General features: G+C 27.3%; 8 protein-coding genes and 1 long non-coding RNA gene across 9 annotated transcripts; 6 read left to right on the forward strand and 3 right to left on the reverse strand.

Moving 5' to 3' along the window:
• The first annotated feature begins 28 nt into the window (after nt 1-28).
• Nucleotides 29-2,295, forward strand: LOC113798693 (histone H4 transcription factor-like). Its single transcript, XM_027349259.2, has one exon. It carries the CDS (start codon nt 144-146, stop codon nt 2,079-2,081), a length of 1,938 nt encoding a protein of 645 aa, XP_027205060.2. The 5' UTR covers nt 29-143; the 3' UTR covers nt 2,082-2,295.
• Nucleotides 2,296-2,586: 291 nt separating this feature from the next.
• On the forward strand, nt 2,587-3,157 carry LOC113798568 (chymotrypsin-elastase inhibitor ixodidin-like). The gene is made up of 2 exons (XM_027349125.2): nt 2,587-2,748; nt 2,818-3,157. The coding sequence occupies exons 1-2, from the start codon at nt 2,679-2,681 to the stop codon at nt 3,039-3,041; spliced, it is 294 nt and encodes a 97-aa protein (XP_027204926.1). The 5' UTR covers nt 2,587-2,678; the 3' UTR covers nt 3,042-3,157.
• On the reverse strand, nt 2,607-3,526 carry LOC113798665 (putative RING finger protein C32D5.10). Its single transcript, XM_027349227.2, has one exon. The coding sequence runs from the start codon at nt 3,515-3,517 to the stop codon at nt 3,158-3,160; it is 360 nt and encodes a 119-aa protein (XP_027205028.2). The 5' UTR covers nt 3,518-3,526; the 3' UTR covers nt 2,607-3,157.
• A 348-nt stretch (nt 3,527-3,874) lies between these two features.
• On the reverse strand, nt 3,875-4,542 carry LOC113798555 (uncharacterized). The gene is made up of 2 exons (XM_027349111.2): nt 4,362-4,542; nt 3,875-4,295 (listed from the first exon to the last, which is right to left on the reverse strand). Exons 1-2 carry the CDS (start codon nt 4,447-4,449, stop codon nt 3,940-3,942), a joined length of 444 nt encoding a protein of 147 aa, XP_027204912.2. The 5' UTR covers nt 4,450-4,542; the 3' UTR covers nt 3,875-3,939.
• Nucleotides 4,543-5,440: 898 nt separating this feature from the next.
• On the forward strand, nt 5,441-6,360 carry LOC113798556 (uncharacterized). The gene is made up of 2 exons (XM_027349113.2): nt 5,441-5,591; nt 5,664-6,360. The coding sequence occupies exons 1-2, from the start codon at nt 5,513-5,515 to the stop codon at nt 6,191-6,193; spliced, it is 609 nt and encodes a 202-aa protein (XP_027204914.1). The 5' UTR covers nt 5,441-5,512; the 3' UTR covers nt 6,194-6,360.
• Nucleotides 6,361-6,899: 539 nt separating this feature from the next.
• On the forward strand, nt 6,900-7,697 carry LOC113798553 (uncharacterized). Its single transcript, XM_027349109.2, has 2 exons — nt 6,900-7,081; nt 7,148-7,697. The coding sequence occupies exons 1-2, from the start codon at nt 6,994-6,996 to the stop codon at nt 7,621-7,623; spliced, it is 564 nt and encodes a 187-aa protein (XP_027204910.2). The 5' UTR covers nt 6,900-6,993; the 3' UTR covers nt 7,624-7,697.
• Nucleotides 7,698-8,138: 441 nt separating this feature from the next.
• On the forward strand, nt 8,139-9,350 carry LOC113798566 (uncharacterized). The gene is made up of 2 exons (XR_012846158.1): nt 8,139-8,454; nt 8,516-9,350. It is a non-coding gene; the product is annotated as an uncharacterized LOC113798566 (long non-coding RNA).
• A 211-nt stretch (nt 9,351-9,561) lies between these two features.
• LOC113798734 (uncharacterized) lies at nt 9,562-13,545 on the forward strand. The gene is made up of 3 exons (XM_027349308.2): nt 9,562-11,464; nt 11,529-12,356; nt 12,423-13,545. Exons 1-3 carry the CDS (start codon nt 10,011-10,013, stop codon nt 13,351-13,353), a joined length of 3,213 nt encoding a protein of 1,070 aa, XP_027205109.2. The 5' UTR covers nt 9,562-10,010; the 3' UTR covers nt 13,354-13,545.
• Nucleotides 12,421-15,704, reverse strand: cactin (cactin, spliceosome C complex subunit). The gene has a single exon (XM_075819727.1). The coding sequence runs from the start codon at nt 15,586-15,588 to the stop codon at nt 13,513-13,515; it is 2,076 nt and encodes a 691-aa protein (XP_075675842.1). The 5' UTR covers nt 15,589-15,704; the 3' UTR covers nt 12,421-13,512.
• Between the last annotated feature and the right edge of the window lie 5 nt (nt 15,705-15,709).

Raw genomic sequence — 15,709 nt, forward strand, 5'->3', positions numbered from 1 at the left:
AAAGAGTGTCGACTATAATCGATACAATCGATTCTTTTATTTGTTTGTATCTTTTTTTTTCGTTTCGAATTCGATCCAATTTGTTCTTGTTTTAAAATTGTATCTTTTATTTCTATTCTTTTCTATTCAATATTTTTCTAATAATGTCTATAAATTCTACTAAATCAATGATTGTCATTGGTAATCTACCAAATGATATAAACATTGATGAGATACGTTCATTTTTGTCCACAATTGATATACAAATTATTCGTAATGGTGGTGTACGAATAATTCCATCCAATGTTTCAAATGAACAAATAAAAATGAATGCCTATGTTTGTGTTGAAAGTGAAGATGATGTTCAAAAAGCCTTACAAAAAAGTGATAAAATATTATTCCGTAATCATTATACACTGACAATTTCGCGAACAACCCAAAAAGAAATGGAAAAAGAATTACGTTATAATATACCAAAATATATACGAAAAAATATTGAAATGACATGTGAATGGATTGATTGTAATCAAAAATTTCATGATCGATCACTTTATCTACAACATATTAATCAAATACATGTACCAACATATTGGTCAAATATTGATGATAAACAAAAATGTAAATGGCAAGGTTGTTATGAAGATAATGAATATATTGATATTGGTCATTTTCAATTACATCTTAGTTTACATGGTTTTCATAATCAATTGATGAATGTTGGTCAACAGATAATGAATATTACTATACCACGATTAATATGTTATATAAAAAATCCATCACGTAATGTTATTATTGAAACATATCAACAATTTATTTGTGGTTGGCGTGATTGTAATGCCGAATTTATTGATGCTGAAACATTTTTTCAACATGTTGAATATCATGCCATTGAAGATGTAACAATACCAATGATTTCAAAGGAAAAATTAAAAAAAGTACGTTTTGCTCGTTGTCAATGGTTAAATTGTCAGGCATCATTCAAAAAAAAATCTCATCTAAAAATGCATTTAAATTCACATACACAACGAAAATCGGCTGCATGTCCAATTTGTGGTGAAGTGTTTGCTACACGTATTGCTTTTATTAATCATTGTTATCGACAGGAAACACCAACAGGATTTACAAATCAACCATCATCATCATCATCAGTAATATGTAATAATAATGGTGATAAATTTGTCAATGTTGATTGTATGGAAGATGATGATGAACGTATTCTTACTATTGATGAAGATGTTAATCATCAATCATCAATTGTTATACGATTACCACATAATATTAATCTAAAAACTACATCAACAACTACAAATGGATCAACAACAACATCATCATTAATTGATAATAACGATAAAACGAATGAATCAATTTTATTGGTGAATTTTGCTAACAATAATAATAATAATCAACAACAACAACAGATTAATCATCAATCCGATAACAATAATGATGATGATAAAATAATTACAACCAATCAATCGAATAATGTTATACAATTACAATTTGAATCAACATCATCGACAAATCAAATATCGAATGAATCGATAAAAAATTCTGAACGAGAATTTCAATGTAATTATTGTACGAAATCTTTTCATACAGCATCATTACTACGTGAACATGAAAATAAACATACAAAAAAACATTCCTGTCCATATTGTTCATATTCGGCTTTTCATCGTTCACATCTTAAAGAACATATATTATTTCGTCATAGTAATACATATGATTTTCAATGTCAATTCTGTCAACAACCATTTAAAACTCGTCGTTTTTTACAACGACATATTGAATCACATAAAAAAGAGAAAAAAAATCAATGTCAAAATTGTGGACAAAAATTTACTAGTTTTTTTGTTTTGAATCGTCATTATCGTATGAAACATTTAAATGAACAAATTATATTCGCTTGTCATCTTTGTACGAAACAATATAATCGTGGTAATAATCTATCAAGACATTTAATCAAAATACATCAATTAAAAGTAGCTAAAGGTTGGAAAGGATTTTCCTATGTGAAACAATCAACAACAACAACAACAACAACATCGGATACCAACAGCAGTGATATTTATCATATTAATCCATTAAGTTATACTCAATGAAAGAAACACAAAAATCGATTGCAATTGTAATCAAAGAAAAAAAAAATTAGAATTTTTCTTTTATACCCCCTCATGGATTGATGAAAACTTGACATTGATATGATTAAATAATCTTGATGTAAAACTTTATCTTTTTATAATTGTTTTTTCTTTTAATTATCGATAATTAAATAATCTTGTTGATTAATTAAATTGTTTTTCTTGTTGTTTTTGATATTGACATCGATTAATTTTTTCCTTGTTCCTAATATGAATTTTGGTCGACACAATCAACCAATTAAAAAAAAAAACAACACTTGTAGGTAAATTTCTTTTGCGGAAAAAAAATTAGAACAATCAAGAGATGTGATTAAATAAAAAAAAAAATACCTTGGTAACATATATTTGATGAACTCAATTTTTTTTTTGGTAAATATTATTCGATATGGGTGGTAAGTGTTAATTAAATAACAAAACACTTGTCTGTCTCCTATCAATTTGATTTTAAATCAAATATATATAAAATAAGGTAAATTTCAATCAGGATTTCATTCTGTGTTACAATTTTGTTTTGTTTAATCATTCTCACAACAACAACGAAAACATCCAAAAAAAAAAATGAACATGAAAATCGTAGCCATCTTGATTTTTACCTTATTTGTTGCCATTACAATGGCCGATTCTGATCGTAAGTTTTTGGAACGAATTAAATTATCTTAATTATCGTTAATTTTTTTTAAAATTTCTCTCTATTTAGAAAAATGTAATGATAATGAAGAATGGAAAGAATGTGGTACAAAATGTCCGGATACATGTTTGAATCATAATATTTTAGATCGTTCATGTGTTAAAATGTGTGTAGCTGGTTGTTTTTGTCGTACCGGTTTTATTCGTCTTGGTTATGATGCAAATGGTGGTAATGGTAGATGTGTACCAATCGATTATTGTGATTTAATACCACATAAATCATTCAATGAATGAATGAATGTTTTTGTTTTTGAATTTGATTTGTTTTGTTTTCTCGATTCATTTATAAAAATTTCAAATAAAAATTTATTTATTAACAAACAAAAAAATAAAAAAGATTAATAACTTAATCAATGATGATTTTGATGATTACGAAAAAATAATAAATGTTCCTGTAATTCATGTACAACCTGTTTTAAATCATAATCATTTGTTGAACGTATATTATATTGTATAAATTGTATCCAACGACGACATAATGGACATTTTTTATGATTCATACGAATCCATTCATTAATACAATCCCAACAAAATGAATGTTGACAATCATTTATAATGGCCATATTGATTATATTACCAAAACATATACAACAATTATTATCTTGTCGGCTATTTTCATCTATGCGATTATTGTTGTTGTTATTATTAGTAATCGAAATTTCAATATTACAACTTTTTTCCTGTTTCGATTGATTCATCATCATCATCATTAGTCAATAATCGCATTTATTCGATTAATAAATTGAAAATTTTTTTTCATTAAATCCATTTTTATATTGTATTGTTTATTATTGATTAATAATTCGAATTGCACAAATTTTCAAAGGAAAAACCAACCGAAACATGATTATTATTATCGAATTAATTAATTAAATTATTTAGATGATGAAGATAGAAAAAAATGAAATAATTCTATGATCTATATATGGATAAAACGCGCTAATGCATACAGTTAATACAGGAAATACAGTTAATCGAAAATGATAAATCTTTTAGAAATGTTTATGGCTTTAGTATTTCGGCATGAATTGATAATGATAAATTAATAGGCAAAATTCAATCAGATGTTTGGTAGAAATTAAAGTTTATTCTTTTATTTGAAATTCATTTTGATTTTCAATTTTCATCAAAATTATGATAATTGATTAATTTTTTTTGGAAAATCATTCGTTGATAAACTAATGTTGATAATATTGGTGATTACTGGACTTTGATTATTTCCACCACTTCCCTTATTTTCGTCTGGATCAAGAAATTTATTAAGAATACCAAATCCTTTTAGGATAAGATCCATAAAACCTTGTGATTCAGGTGAGAAAAATTCTTTCGGTATTGAAAAATTACCAACTTTGACGTAATGTTCCTCATCACCCAATGATTGCCGATCATTTTTACTTGTTGATTTTTCTGTTTGATTCATTGAATTGGTTTGTACCGAAATAGGAACATGATGTTCAGGCATACCATTGTTGTGAACAATCGATGAGTCTAGTATTAGATATCGAATGAAAATTTGTATATAAATGATCATTATAAAATATATAAAATATTTACTGTTTGTCTTCAAAAGATTACGAGCATCGACAATGGTGAAAAATGCTATCACGTTGATCGCGATAAAAAATGAAACAATAATTTTCATTTTGATCTAAGACAAATTTCGTCTAAGACAAAAGTTTATTCTTGCTACTAGATTTGTCAATATGGCTGATTGAATATATTTTAGGCTAATAATCATCATACTTATATATTGATATCAAGCAAAAGAACGCTATCATCATAATCTTTATAATCCAATTAAAAAAGATTGTCATTTCTAATTAATTCCTTGGAAATTTGTGAAATCAATAAAAAACAATAAAATCATGAAATTGATTTAATTTTAATGAAAATAGATGATAACGTGTTACATATGAACCAAACAATATTCCGATATCACATACACTAATAATCTTTATAATCCAATCAAAAAATGATTGTCATTTCTAATTAATTCCTTGGAAATTTGTGAAATCAATAAAAAACAATAAAATCATGAAATTGATTTAATTTTAATGAAAATAGATGATAACGTGTTACATATGAACCAAACAATATTCCGATATCACATACACTAATAATCTTTATAATCCAATCAAAAAATGATTGTCATTTCTAATTAATTCCTTGGAAATTTGTGAAATCAATAAAAAACAATAAAATCATGAAATTGATTTAATTTTAATGAAAATAGATGATAACGTGTTACATATGAACCAAACAATATTCCGATATCACATACACTAATAATCTTTATAATCCAATCAAAAAATGATTGTCATTTCTAATTAATTCCTTGGAAATTTGTGAAATTCATGTAAATCAATAAAAAAGTCAATAATCAATAATCAATAATCATGATTCTTATTTATGATGATAATAACCATTTTCCACCTTATGGATTTATGAAAATAACAATTTTTTTAAACTTGACATTGATCCGATTAAATAATTGTGTTGTAATAATAACTTTATCCTTCCCAATTGTTTCAAAAAATATTATCATTGACTAATTAAACTGTTTCTTAACGATTATCAAAATCTTTGTACCTATTATGAAATTTTTTGTTATGATAATGGAATTTATAAATATATATTGGATTGAAATTAAATTTTCTTCTTGTTTTGATCGTCATTAAAACAACAAGAAACATACAACATTAAAAATGAAAATTGTTGCATTGTTCATTGTAATGATCATTACATTGAACATTGATTCGAATATCGATTGTTATGCTTTATCGGGTAAGGCTGATTGAAAAATTTGATTGATATTTTAATGGAAATTTTTATGTTGATAAAAATATAATATAATAGTATCATCGAATGTCAGCCAAAATCATGATGAAAAATCGATCGAAAAGAAAGTTATTTCGAATATGTCAATCATAGATGACATGATGAAAACAGTAACAAAATCGAACCTTCTGAAATCGGAATATCAAAAACCATCGATATTGATCAATGATTCTAATCGAAAATTGTTTACAAATCATTATAATCATTCATCAAATGAAACATTTGAAGATGAATATGATTATATTGGAATCGGTAATCTAACTATACCTGAAGAATTTCTTTCACCCAAATCAAAAGGGTTTTGGGGTTGGATCAAAAAAACATGGAATCGACTAACCGGTAAAGATAAAAAAGTTGTAACAACAACAACAACAACAACGCAAAAGCCGACAACGACAACAACAACAATGAAAAAACCGACAACAACAACGGAAAAGCCGACAACAACATCGAAACGATTCAATATTCAAAAGTATATAAAAATTACCAAAGGAAATTTTGGCCAAATCAATAACACAATCGATATAAAAGTAATAAAAAAAAAATAATTAATGATTAATACATTATTATTATCATGATGATGTTAATTATCATATCATGATTATAATAATAATAATAATAAATTATTAATTGATAATACTTATCAATTATTTGAATCAATGATTATGAAAATGTTTAAAAAATAATAATAAATGATACTGTAATTCATGAACAACCTGTTTTAAATCATATTCTTTTGTCAATATATATAAACACGAAATGAAATCATAGAAAGGTCAGTAAAGAAATTATGTTAGGCCGTGAAATTTGCAGAGAAATTACATTATTACAACACAATTATTTAATCGGATCAATGTCAAGTTTAAAAAAATTGTTATTTTCATAAATCCATAAGGTGGAAAATGGTTATTATCATCATAAATAAGAATCATGATTATTGATTATTGATTATTGACTTTTTTATTGATTTACATGAATTTCACAAATTTCCAAGGAATTAATTAGAAATGACAATCATTTTTTGATTGGATTATAAAGATTATTAGTGTATGTGATATCGGAATATTGTTTGGTTCATATGTAACACGTTATCATCTATTTTCATTAAAATTAAATCAATTTCATGATTTTATTGTTTTTTATTGATTTCACAAATTTCCAAGGAATTAATTAGAAATGACAATCTTTTTTAATTGGATTATAAAGATTATGATGATAGCGTTCTTTTGCTTGATATCAATATATAAGTATGATGATTATTAGCCTAAAATATATTCAATCAGCCATATTGACAAATCTAGTAGCAAGAATAAACTTTTGTCTTAGACGAAATTTGTCTTAGATCAAAATGAAAATTATTGTTTCATTTTTTATCGCGATCAACGTGATAGCATTTTTCACCATTGTCGATGCTCGTAATCTTTTGAAGACAAACAGTAAATATTTTATATATTTTATAATGATCATTTATATACAAATTTTCATTCGATATCTAATACTAGACTCATCGATTGTTCACAACAATGGTATGCATTCGATAGAAGCAAATGTGTCATATAAAAATGAAATCTCTACGGAAAATCTATTGAATAAAGAGCCTGAATATCATGTTCCTATTTTGATACCAATTAATTCAATGAATCGAACAGAAAAATCAACAGATAAAAATGTTCGGCAATCATTTGGTGATGATGAACATTACGTCAAAGTTGGAAATTTTTCAATACCGAAAGAATTTTTCTCACCTGAAGCACAAGGTTTTTTCGATTGGATCAAAAAAGGATGGAATGCGATTAAGAAAATTTTCACTCCTGACAACAACAAAAACAATAACAATAGCAATAATAACAATAATAACGACGACAATAACAGTAACGACAATAACAGTAACGACAACCCTAATAATGGTGATGGTGATGGAAATGGACATAGTTCAGGAATCAACAATGTTATCAACATTCAATTGACAGCAAAATAATTTTCAAAAAATCAATCAATTATTATTATGATTCAATGAAAAATTAAAATTAAAATGAATTTTTTTCCGATGAATGATTCCAAAAGTTTTTTTATGTTCCTTCCTTTCTTCTTTTTCTGGACATTAATGGTTCCTGTTCCAATATTATTCAATAGTTTAAGTATGCACATCATTCTCCTAGTCAAGTGATTGACTGTCGCCGAATAATCAAACCAAATGTTCTTTTACAACAAAAACAAAATTCATTTTCTTCATGAAATTCGAATCTTCGAATCTTCGACAAATTAGAAAACATCCTATATTTTTATTATTGTTGTTGTTGTTATTAGTAATCGGAATTTCAATATTACAATTTTTTTCCTGTTTCGGTTGATTCATTATCATTAGTAACAATAGCATTTATCCGATTAATGAATTGAAAATTTTTTTTCATTAAATCCATTTTCATATTGTATTGTTTATAATTTGAATTGCATAAATTTCCAGGGAAAAAATGGTTATTATTAGAATATTAACAAAATTTTATTATTTTGGATTAAACAACTGTCAACAACAACAACTGTCAACAAAAATGAAATGATAATACTGGATGGATTAGATGGATGGTGAAGGGTGGCGATTATACAACAATTTTTGTTTGTTTGTTGGCCTTATATATAAAACAATGATAATTGGAAGGTAATTTGCATTAAACAATTTTCACGATTTTGAAACAAGAAAAAACAGAACAAAAAAAAATCAAAATGAATATTATTCGTTTATTTTTTATCATCGAAGTGATGGCATTTTTTGCCATTGTTAATGGTCGTAATCTTTTGAAGATAAATAACGGTAAATATTTTTTTTTAAAAAACTTAATCAAATTTATTTACAAAAATTTTAATTTGATTAGCATCATCAATTATTGTTCATGGTAAACATGTTATTGATTCGATCAAAACAAATGTCTTTTCAAAACAATAATAGTAGTACGGTAAAATATGAAATGGAAAATTATACTGAAAATGGTACAAATAAAATTCCTGAATATCATGTTCCAATTTTGATACAAAATGATTCGAAAATAAATCGATCAGAAAAATTGTTAACTGTCATGAAGCAAAAACATTCTAAAATCAAGTTCGATGTTCCGAACTTAAATCTTTGTTCTATTCGAACTTTTGTTCTATTCAAACTTTTGTTCTTAATTGTTCTAAACTATTTTTTAAGTCATTCGGTGTCTAGAAGCGAATCATGAATAAACTATTAGATTTATCAAAAAACTATTCACGTGTTTGCTAGATTTTTTGCATGTGTTTTGGTTTTTTCACAGTTAACAGATAAAAAAAATTATGAACAATCATTATTTGATGAACATGATGGACATCATTATATTAAAGTTGGTAATGTAACAATACCGGAAGAATTTTTTTCACCTGAAGCACAAGGTTTATGGGATTGGATTAATAAAGGAATCGATTGGGTGCAAAATATTTTTAATCCAAAAGACGATCATAACAACAAGAACAATCAGAACAACCAGAACAATCAGAACAATAATCATAATAATGGTGGTGGCGTGGGTGGAAATATTGAAAAAATTGTACCAGTAAATGGTCAAATTCCACAAATCAACAATATATTCAACATTAGTTTTTCAGCTAATAAATGATTTTTTTTAATTAAATCAATCAATTATTATCATCATTTTCAATGAAAAATGATGAATGATAATGAATTTTAAATTTTTTTTCTAAACAAGAAATTTTTTCTGATGAATAAAACAAACTGTTCATTTACAAATTGAAAAAATACAGCAAAAAAAAAATTCATTTTCTTTTTGAAATTCGAATCTTCGAATATTCATTCGAAGAATTCTAAAACATCCTATATGAATAGATCCATATGGTAAATAATAATAATAATACCGAAAAAAAAACAGGTTCGATTCGGTGAATTTAATTTCTTTTCTTTTATTTTTTTTTTTAGAATTTTGCTCATTTTTTTAGTATTGTAATTTTAATTTACAATTTTTAATTCTTTCGATAACCATTTTATCATTCGTTGTAACGACATTGAAATTTTTCATCAGAAAAAAAAACAAACGAAAAATTCTTTTAGAATTTTAACATATTGTCATTTTTGGGCTAATTTGTTTTCCATTACTATGCTATTGTTGCTAATCAATATTTGTTTTTTTTAAATATTGATTATAATAACAGATTGATGATTGTTCATAATCATACTATTGCATCATTATCATCATCATCATAGCAACAAGCTGATTGAGTTTTGTAATTTTTGTTTTTTTTGCTTACTCGATTTCTTTTTCTTTCGCTGATCGGTCATAACATTGTTCTGTTTGGTTCATTCGGATTTTTTTCTTCTTCTTAATAACGATCGGAAATATGAAGCCTGAACAATTATTTCAGATGCTTAATATTGATTCCGATCAAACGATAACATCATCGTCATCGACAAACATTCCACCAACATCGTCGATAATAATAACGCCCCAATCATCAACAACAACATCAAATATGACGCAACCACAAATTCATGATCCGAATCAAAATCCATTTCAATGGTCAACAAATTTTGTTCCATTTTATCAACATTATCAACCGGCAAATAATTTACCAAATCAATCGAACATTTATATGCATGCAGGATTTCCACCACCACCTCCACCGCCGACATTTTTCGGCAGTGCAACGCCTATAAATCAATGGATTATGCCATCACCACCACCAACACAATCATCATCATCATTATCATTTCAACAATCTACATTCGTACCAACTTTTAATCAATATAATGAAAACTATTACAGCGATTATCCACCATTAATAATGAATAAATCGAATCATGAATCGCAACAATTTTCGAATTATTCAATTAATAATAATTATAATAATCTAAATGATCCAATACAGCACCCGCAACAACTACCACAACAACAACAAGCTATTCGATCAACAACAAATGAATCGAATAATAAATGTTTGGATCAAAATCGATTTTTGAAAAAAATTGGTGTTAAACAAAATCGTACCAAAATAGATGTAAACGATTTGTTTAAAATGGCTACACCTAATGATTATTTAAATCAAAATAATAAACAACAATTAACAAATCCAGTATTGTTGCCAACACCATCGAACAAAAATCATCATCATCATCATCAATATTATAATGATACAAATACATTTGGTGGTGATACTGGTGGTCGTCAACTGAATGATGATAATGAAAATAAAAATCGACGAAATAAATTAATGAATAATAATTTGGATGAACGATCAAAATGTAAAACAAACAATGAAAAACATCATCATCATCAACAACAACATGAAGAATTGAAACGTTTGAAAATAAATCGTTTAGATGATAAACATTTAGAAAATATTTTAGCAAAATTTGCTCATGATCTTCTTGAAACAGAATATCGTATTGAACATATTATTGCATTATATGCACAACGTACATGTACATATCTTTATTCAATAATATGGATCTATTTTGAACATCTTGAATTACGATTAAATATGTTCGATGATTCTGATAGTGATGATTTATCATTCACAGAATTATTGGATGGACGACAATATTCATATACAGATTTTTGTTCATATGGACAAAGATTTGTAGATTTTCTTGAATATACAAATTGGTTTAAATCCGAAGAATTGGAACATCTTCATAATCTAATAGCACGTTATGAACGATTACATCCAAAAGATATTATTGAATTTCGTAGACATTTATTAGATCTTAAATTACAACGTCGAAATAATCGATCAGTAAAACTTAAATATATGATCGATTATCGATCGGTTACTTATGAAAGATTTGATCAAAGGTAATACATGAAATTAATATTTTTACTTTTTTTTAAAATCAATCTTTTTGATCAATATTTACAGAATGCTTTATACTAAAGTGATCACATTGAAAACATTTCGAGAAAAATTTAATGAATTTGATTCAACATATTCATTATCGGAAAAATCTCGTGGTCATCTGATGACATTTGTAAAAATGTTTGAACGAATGTTATATGCACATTTTGAACAATTTCAACCACATGTACATACATTTGGATCAATCTCCAATGGTCTTGGTACATCAAATTCTGATTTCGATTTATTCATACAATTTGAAAATATTCATGTAGATAAATTAGATTTTTATACATCAATGATGGCATTAGAAGTTATTGAAAAACTAATGAAAATTGAATTTGGTTTGCAATTACGTAGTGATCATTCAACAATCATACATAGTCGCCGTTGTCCAATTATTAAACTGAATTTTCGTCAATGTTTACGTCATTTACAATCAAAAATACCGATACAACAGCAAGCAAAAACGGAATTCACTAAATGTGATATAAGTTTAGTTTCAATGTACGGTGTTCATAATAGCCGTTTATTGAATTTTTTTACCCGTTATGATCGACGATTCTATGAGTTAACAATGGCTTTAAAATATTGGGCTAAAACTAATGAACTCATTTCGCAAAATATGTTTTCAACCTATGCATTTACAATGTTAATTGTATTCTTTTTGCAGCAACAAAAACCACCAATTCTGCCCACTGTTATTGATTTGAATCGTTTGGCGAAAAAAACAAAAAAGTCCAACCAACAGTTTATACATAATTGGGATTTTGATTTCTGTGATGATATTGAATCGATTGAAAAAAGCCGTAATCGTAGTTCGACCACATCATTGTTTGTCGAATTTTTCAGGTAAGTTTCACAATATTTTATAATTTTTTGTTTTTAATTCTTTGTTTTTTTTGCCGATTCTTGAAGATTTTATAATGATTTCAATTTTTTCCTCAACGCCATACGACCACGTCATGGTGTATACATTAATAAATTCAAATTGGCCGAAGAAAAGGAACGAGATCATTATTTTACATTTAATATGACATCATTCTTTTGCATTGAAGATCCATTTGTTTTGGATCATAATGTTGCCTATAATTTTCGAACAAGAAATGTACATCGTTTTTTTGTATGTCTTAAAAAAGTTGCCGATCGTATTAATGAAAGAAATTGTATGGACGTATTACTTGAAAAACCATTGACATTTGACATGAATCCGGATTTATTTCCATCTTGTAATCTTTATCGATATGAATTGGTTCTAGATGAACATAATGACATATTTGAATTGCGACAGCGACAAAAACCATTGTTAACATCCGATGATATCGATCGAATGTGGCAATATATGATGAAATTTTTTCTTCACATCATCCAACAATTATTGACAAATTATTTTTTTATGCCAACTTCAACTGTTCATCTATCCCGAGATAATCAGACGTTGAGCTGTCATCCACATTGGCCAACATTAAACAAAGTGATCCATTCGAAACGTTGGCCACAATTAAGTCAACTTGTACAAAGTAAAACACCTGGATCAATCGATATGCTTCGATGTTTTCGCAATCGATTCCGTAAAGAACTTGATGAACATGATCTGGATAAAGTAAATACTAACAATGACATTGATGATAACGAAGAATGGTTCAACTTATCGTATTCATATCGTCCAAATGATTCGAATTTTTTTGCAAATTTTAATGTAAACGCTCAGAGATCATCAACGTTTGCCGTATTAGATGTTGTCATTGCAACATTACAGATATTTTTACATGCTATTGATCGTGCTGATCCAATAGATACATTTGGTCAATGTTATCGTACCTTTTTATTAAAATCAGACGATGATTGATTTAAAAAAAAGAACTTTTATTTTGCTTTTCACACACGCCTGAATTCAATTGGAAGGTGAATTATTCATTTGACATTAATTTTAAATATGATGATTTTTAATTTAATTGATATTAATTTTATAAAATTGCAAAAAATATACAAAATTAAAAAAAAAATTTCATCGACGATAACGATATCGTTTGAAATGAAACCATAATTGTAAAATATTATTCTGAAATTGACAACGAAAACCACTTTTATATGAATAATTCCATTCACGATTAACAATTTTAAAACAAATATCTTCATATGGTGGTCCAGCTGTAAAACGAATATAGGCAAATTCTGGATTATCCTTACAGGTAGTAATCTTATATGATGGTGTTGTTGATTTATCAATCAGATCCGGATAAAAGATATTGAATTTATAACCTTGTACAACTTTTGGTGGTGGATTATCTACATCATAATGTGTTTGATTATATTTATTCCATTCGAATCCAGTATGTACACGATTAAAATAACGTGGTTTACGTGGACGATATTTTTCTGCCCAGCTATATTTGTCTTTCATTAATATCTGATTTGTTGCCAAAATAGTATTCGGCAAAGATGAGATTGTTTTTGATGATAATTCTTTATCATCGATAAGTTCTTCTTCAACAGAAAATATTGCCTCATCATCACCCATACCTTTACGAGCTTCACGAACAAATGATTCTTCGGCTTGTGTTAATTTTCGATTATTATGATCATAATTTGATGGTGGAATATTCAATTTTTGTTTACCATCTTTTTGTTCGAATGATACTAATGGAATAGGAAATGCGGATAATTTTCTTAATGTTTCTGTACGTTGTTCTTGAAGATCATGTTCAAAATCTTCAGCAGACATCAATACAACATCTGAATTGACATCAATCATAGGCAATTTTCGAGGACTATAGCCACCGGATTCATATTCTTGAATACATTTTTGACGAAGTTCAGTTTTCGATAAGAATTCCATTTCATCTTTTTCACCACGATTCATGGCTGTTGATGATGTTGATGGTATTATTAAATCTTCTTGATCTTCTATCGTATCAATCGAATCCAATGAAAGTGGTTGTAAATCTTTAATATCTTTTTGATGTTGAGTAATAAGTGTTTTTCGTTTTTTAAGATTTTCTTCATGAAATTCACGAAGACGAGCACGTGAAATCTGTGCTTTTAGCCGTGATAACAATGTTTCCCAATAACCAATATCAATGCCTTCTTCACGAGATGCAATTTTTTTCTCAATTTGTGTTTGCAATGTTTTCAATTGTTGCGGTGATTTACCTTTCAATATACGAGCAATATCGGCCGATACCGATGGATTAATACCTTCACGTCGTCGTTCCTGTTGATCCATATTGGCTAATTTTAATTTTGTCAATTCATCATCAACAATAATTTGCAAATCTTTCCAATATTCAGCATTCACTTTGGAACCGCTATCTAATTCTAGATAGATTTTAATATCTTCAACTAGATCTTCCAAATCACGAATTCTTAATCCATTCAGGGTATTATATGGTTCAGAAAGATATGTGGATAAATATTTTATCTTATCCTGTAAATCTTCTTCCTCTTCATCACGTCTTTGTTGTTGTAGACGAAAACGACTTGAATCACTACTTGCTTCTTCATCAGCTATTCTTTCTAATTCGGTTTTTTGTTCAGCAGTTTGATTTTCACCAAATGCATTGATATATTGAGCAAGAATATCAATCGGTTTAGCACGACCTTCTTTGATACGAAGTTTTGACCGTAAACGAGCCTGTTTAAGATGAAAATAATCTTCTTGTTTTGACCATTCTTTGAATTGTTCGGCTTCTTTATCTCGTTGTTGTTTAGATAATTCTTCCATTCGTAATTCTCGTTCACGTTCACGTTCTAGACGACGTTTTTTTACTTTTTCCAATTCTTGACGATTTTTTATCATTTTTTCTTTGTTTACAGCATCAATCTCTTGTTCATCGATACGTTTCATACCCATTTTTTCATATTTCTTTTTCCAAACAAATGTTTCATGAAGATTTGAATCACCAAAAGGATTATCATCATTTGTATAGCCCATATATTCTTCATCCCATCCCATTAAACGTTTACGGCGACGTTCTTTTTCATTTTTTTTGGCCAAACGTCGTTGACGTTTTTGTTCCGGTGTTTCAAGAGCTTTAATCATTTCTTTTTGTCGTCGACGTTCATCACTATTATTATCGGCCATTTTTTTCTTACTTAATATTAATGATCAATATTTGGAAATGGATTCAAAATGAAAAATAAATTTCTTGATCCATGAAAACAAACTCAACGCGCAAAACAAACAAACGATTTGATGAATATTC

Source organism: Dermatophagoides pteronyssinus, unplaced genomic scaffold (assembly GCF_027571235.1).
Source record: "Dermatophagoides pteronyssinus isolate colony J.1.1.1.1 unplaced genomic scaffold, Derpt_VIB-CSIC_2022.12 sq0004, whole genome shotgun sequence".
In the NCBI taxonomy this organism is placed as follows: Eukaryota; Metazoa; Arthropoda; class Arachnida; order Sarcoptiformes; family Pyroglyphidae; genus Dermatophagoides; species Dermatophagoides pteronyssinus.

Bases quoted from the DNA above. Each gene is read 5' to 3' on its own strand.
- LOC113798555 (XM_027349111.2), bottom strand. From the start codon at position 4,449: ATGAAAATTATTGTTTCATTTTTTATCGCGATCAACGTGATAGCATTT. The intron at 4,296-4,361 runs GTAAATATTTTA...ATCTAATACTAG, and splicing joins TAATCTTTTGAAGACAAACA to ACTCATCGATTGTTCACAAC.
- LOC113798556 (XM_027349113.2), top strand. From the start codon at position 5,513: ATGAAAATTGTTGCATTGTTCATTGTAATGATCATTACATTGAACATT. The intron at 5,592-5,663 runs GTAAGGCTGATT...ATAATATAATAG, and splicing joins CGATTGTTATGCTTTATCGG to TATCATCGAATGTCAGCCAA.
- LOC113798568 (XM_027349125.2), top strand. From the start codon at position 2,679: ATGAACATGAAAATCGTAGCCATCTTGATTTTTACCTTATTTGTTGCC. The intron at 2,749-2,817 runs GTAAGTTTTTGG...CTCTCTATTTAG, and splicing joins TACAATGGCCGATTCTGATC to AAAAATGTAATGATAATGAA.
- LOC113798553 (XM_027349109.2), top strand. From the start codon at position 6,994: ATGAAAATTATTGTTTCATTTTTTATCGCGATCAACGTGATAGCATTT. The intron at 7,082-7,147 runs GTAAATATTTTA...ATCTAATACTAG, and splicing joins TAATCTTTTGAAGACAAACA to ACTCATCGATTGTTCACAAC.
- LOC113798693 (XM_027349259.2), top strand. From the start codon at position 144: ATGTCTATAAATTCTACTAAATCAATGATTGTCATTGGTAATCTACCA.
- LOC113798734 (XM_027349308.2), top strand. From the start codon at position 10,011: ATGAAGCCTGAACAATTATTTCAGATGCTTAATATTGATTCCGATCAA. The intron at 11,465-11,528 runs GTAATACATGAA...CAATATTTACAG, and splicing joins TATGAAAGATTTGATCAAAG to AATGCTTTATACTAAAGTGA. The intron at 12,357-12,422 runs GTAAGTTTCACA...CGATTCTTGAAG, and splicing joins TTGTTTGTCGAATTTTTCAG to ATTTTATAATGATTTCAATT.
- LOC113798665 (XM_027349227.2), bottom strand. From the start codon at position 3,517: ATGATGATGATGATGAATCAATCGAAACAGGAAAAAAGTTGTAATATT.
- cactin (XM_075819727.1), bottom strand. From the start codon at position 15,588: ATGGCCGATAATAATAGTGATGAACGTCGACGACAAAAAGAAATGATT.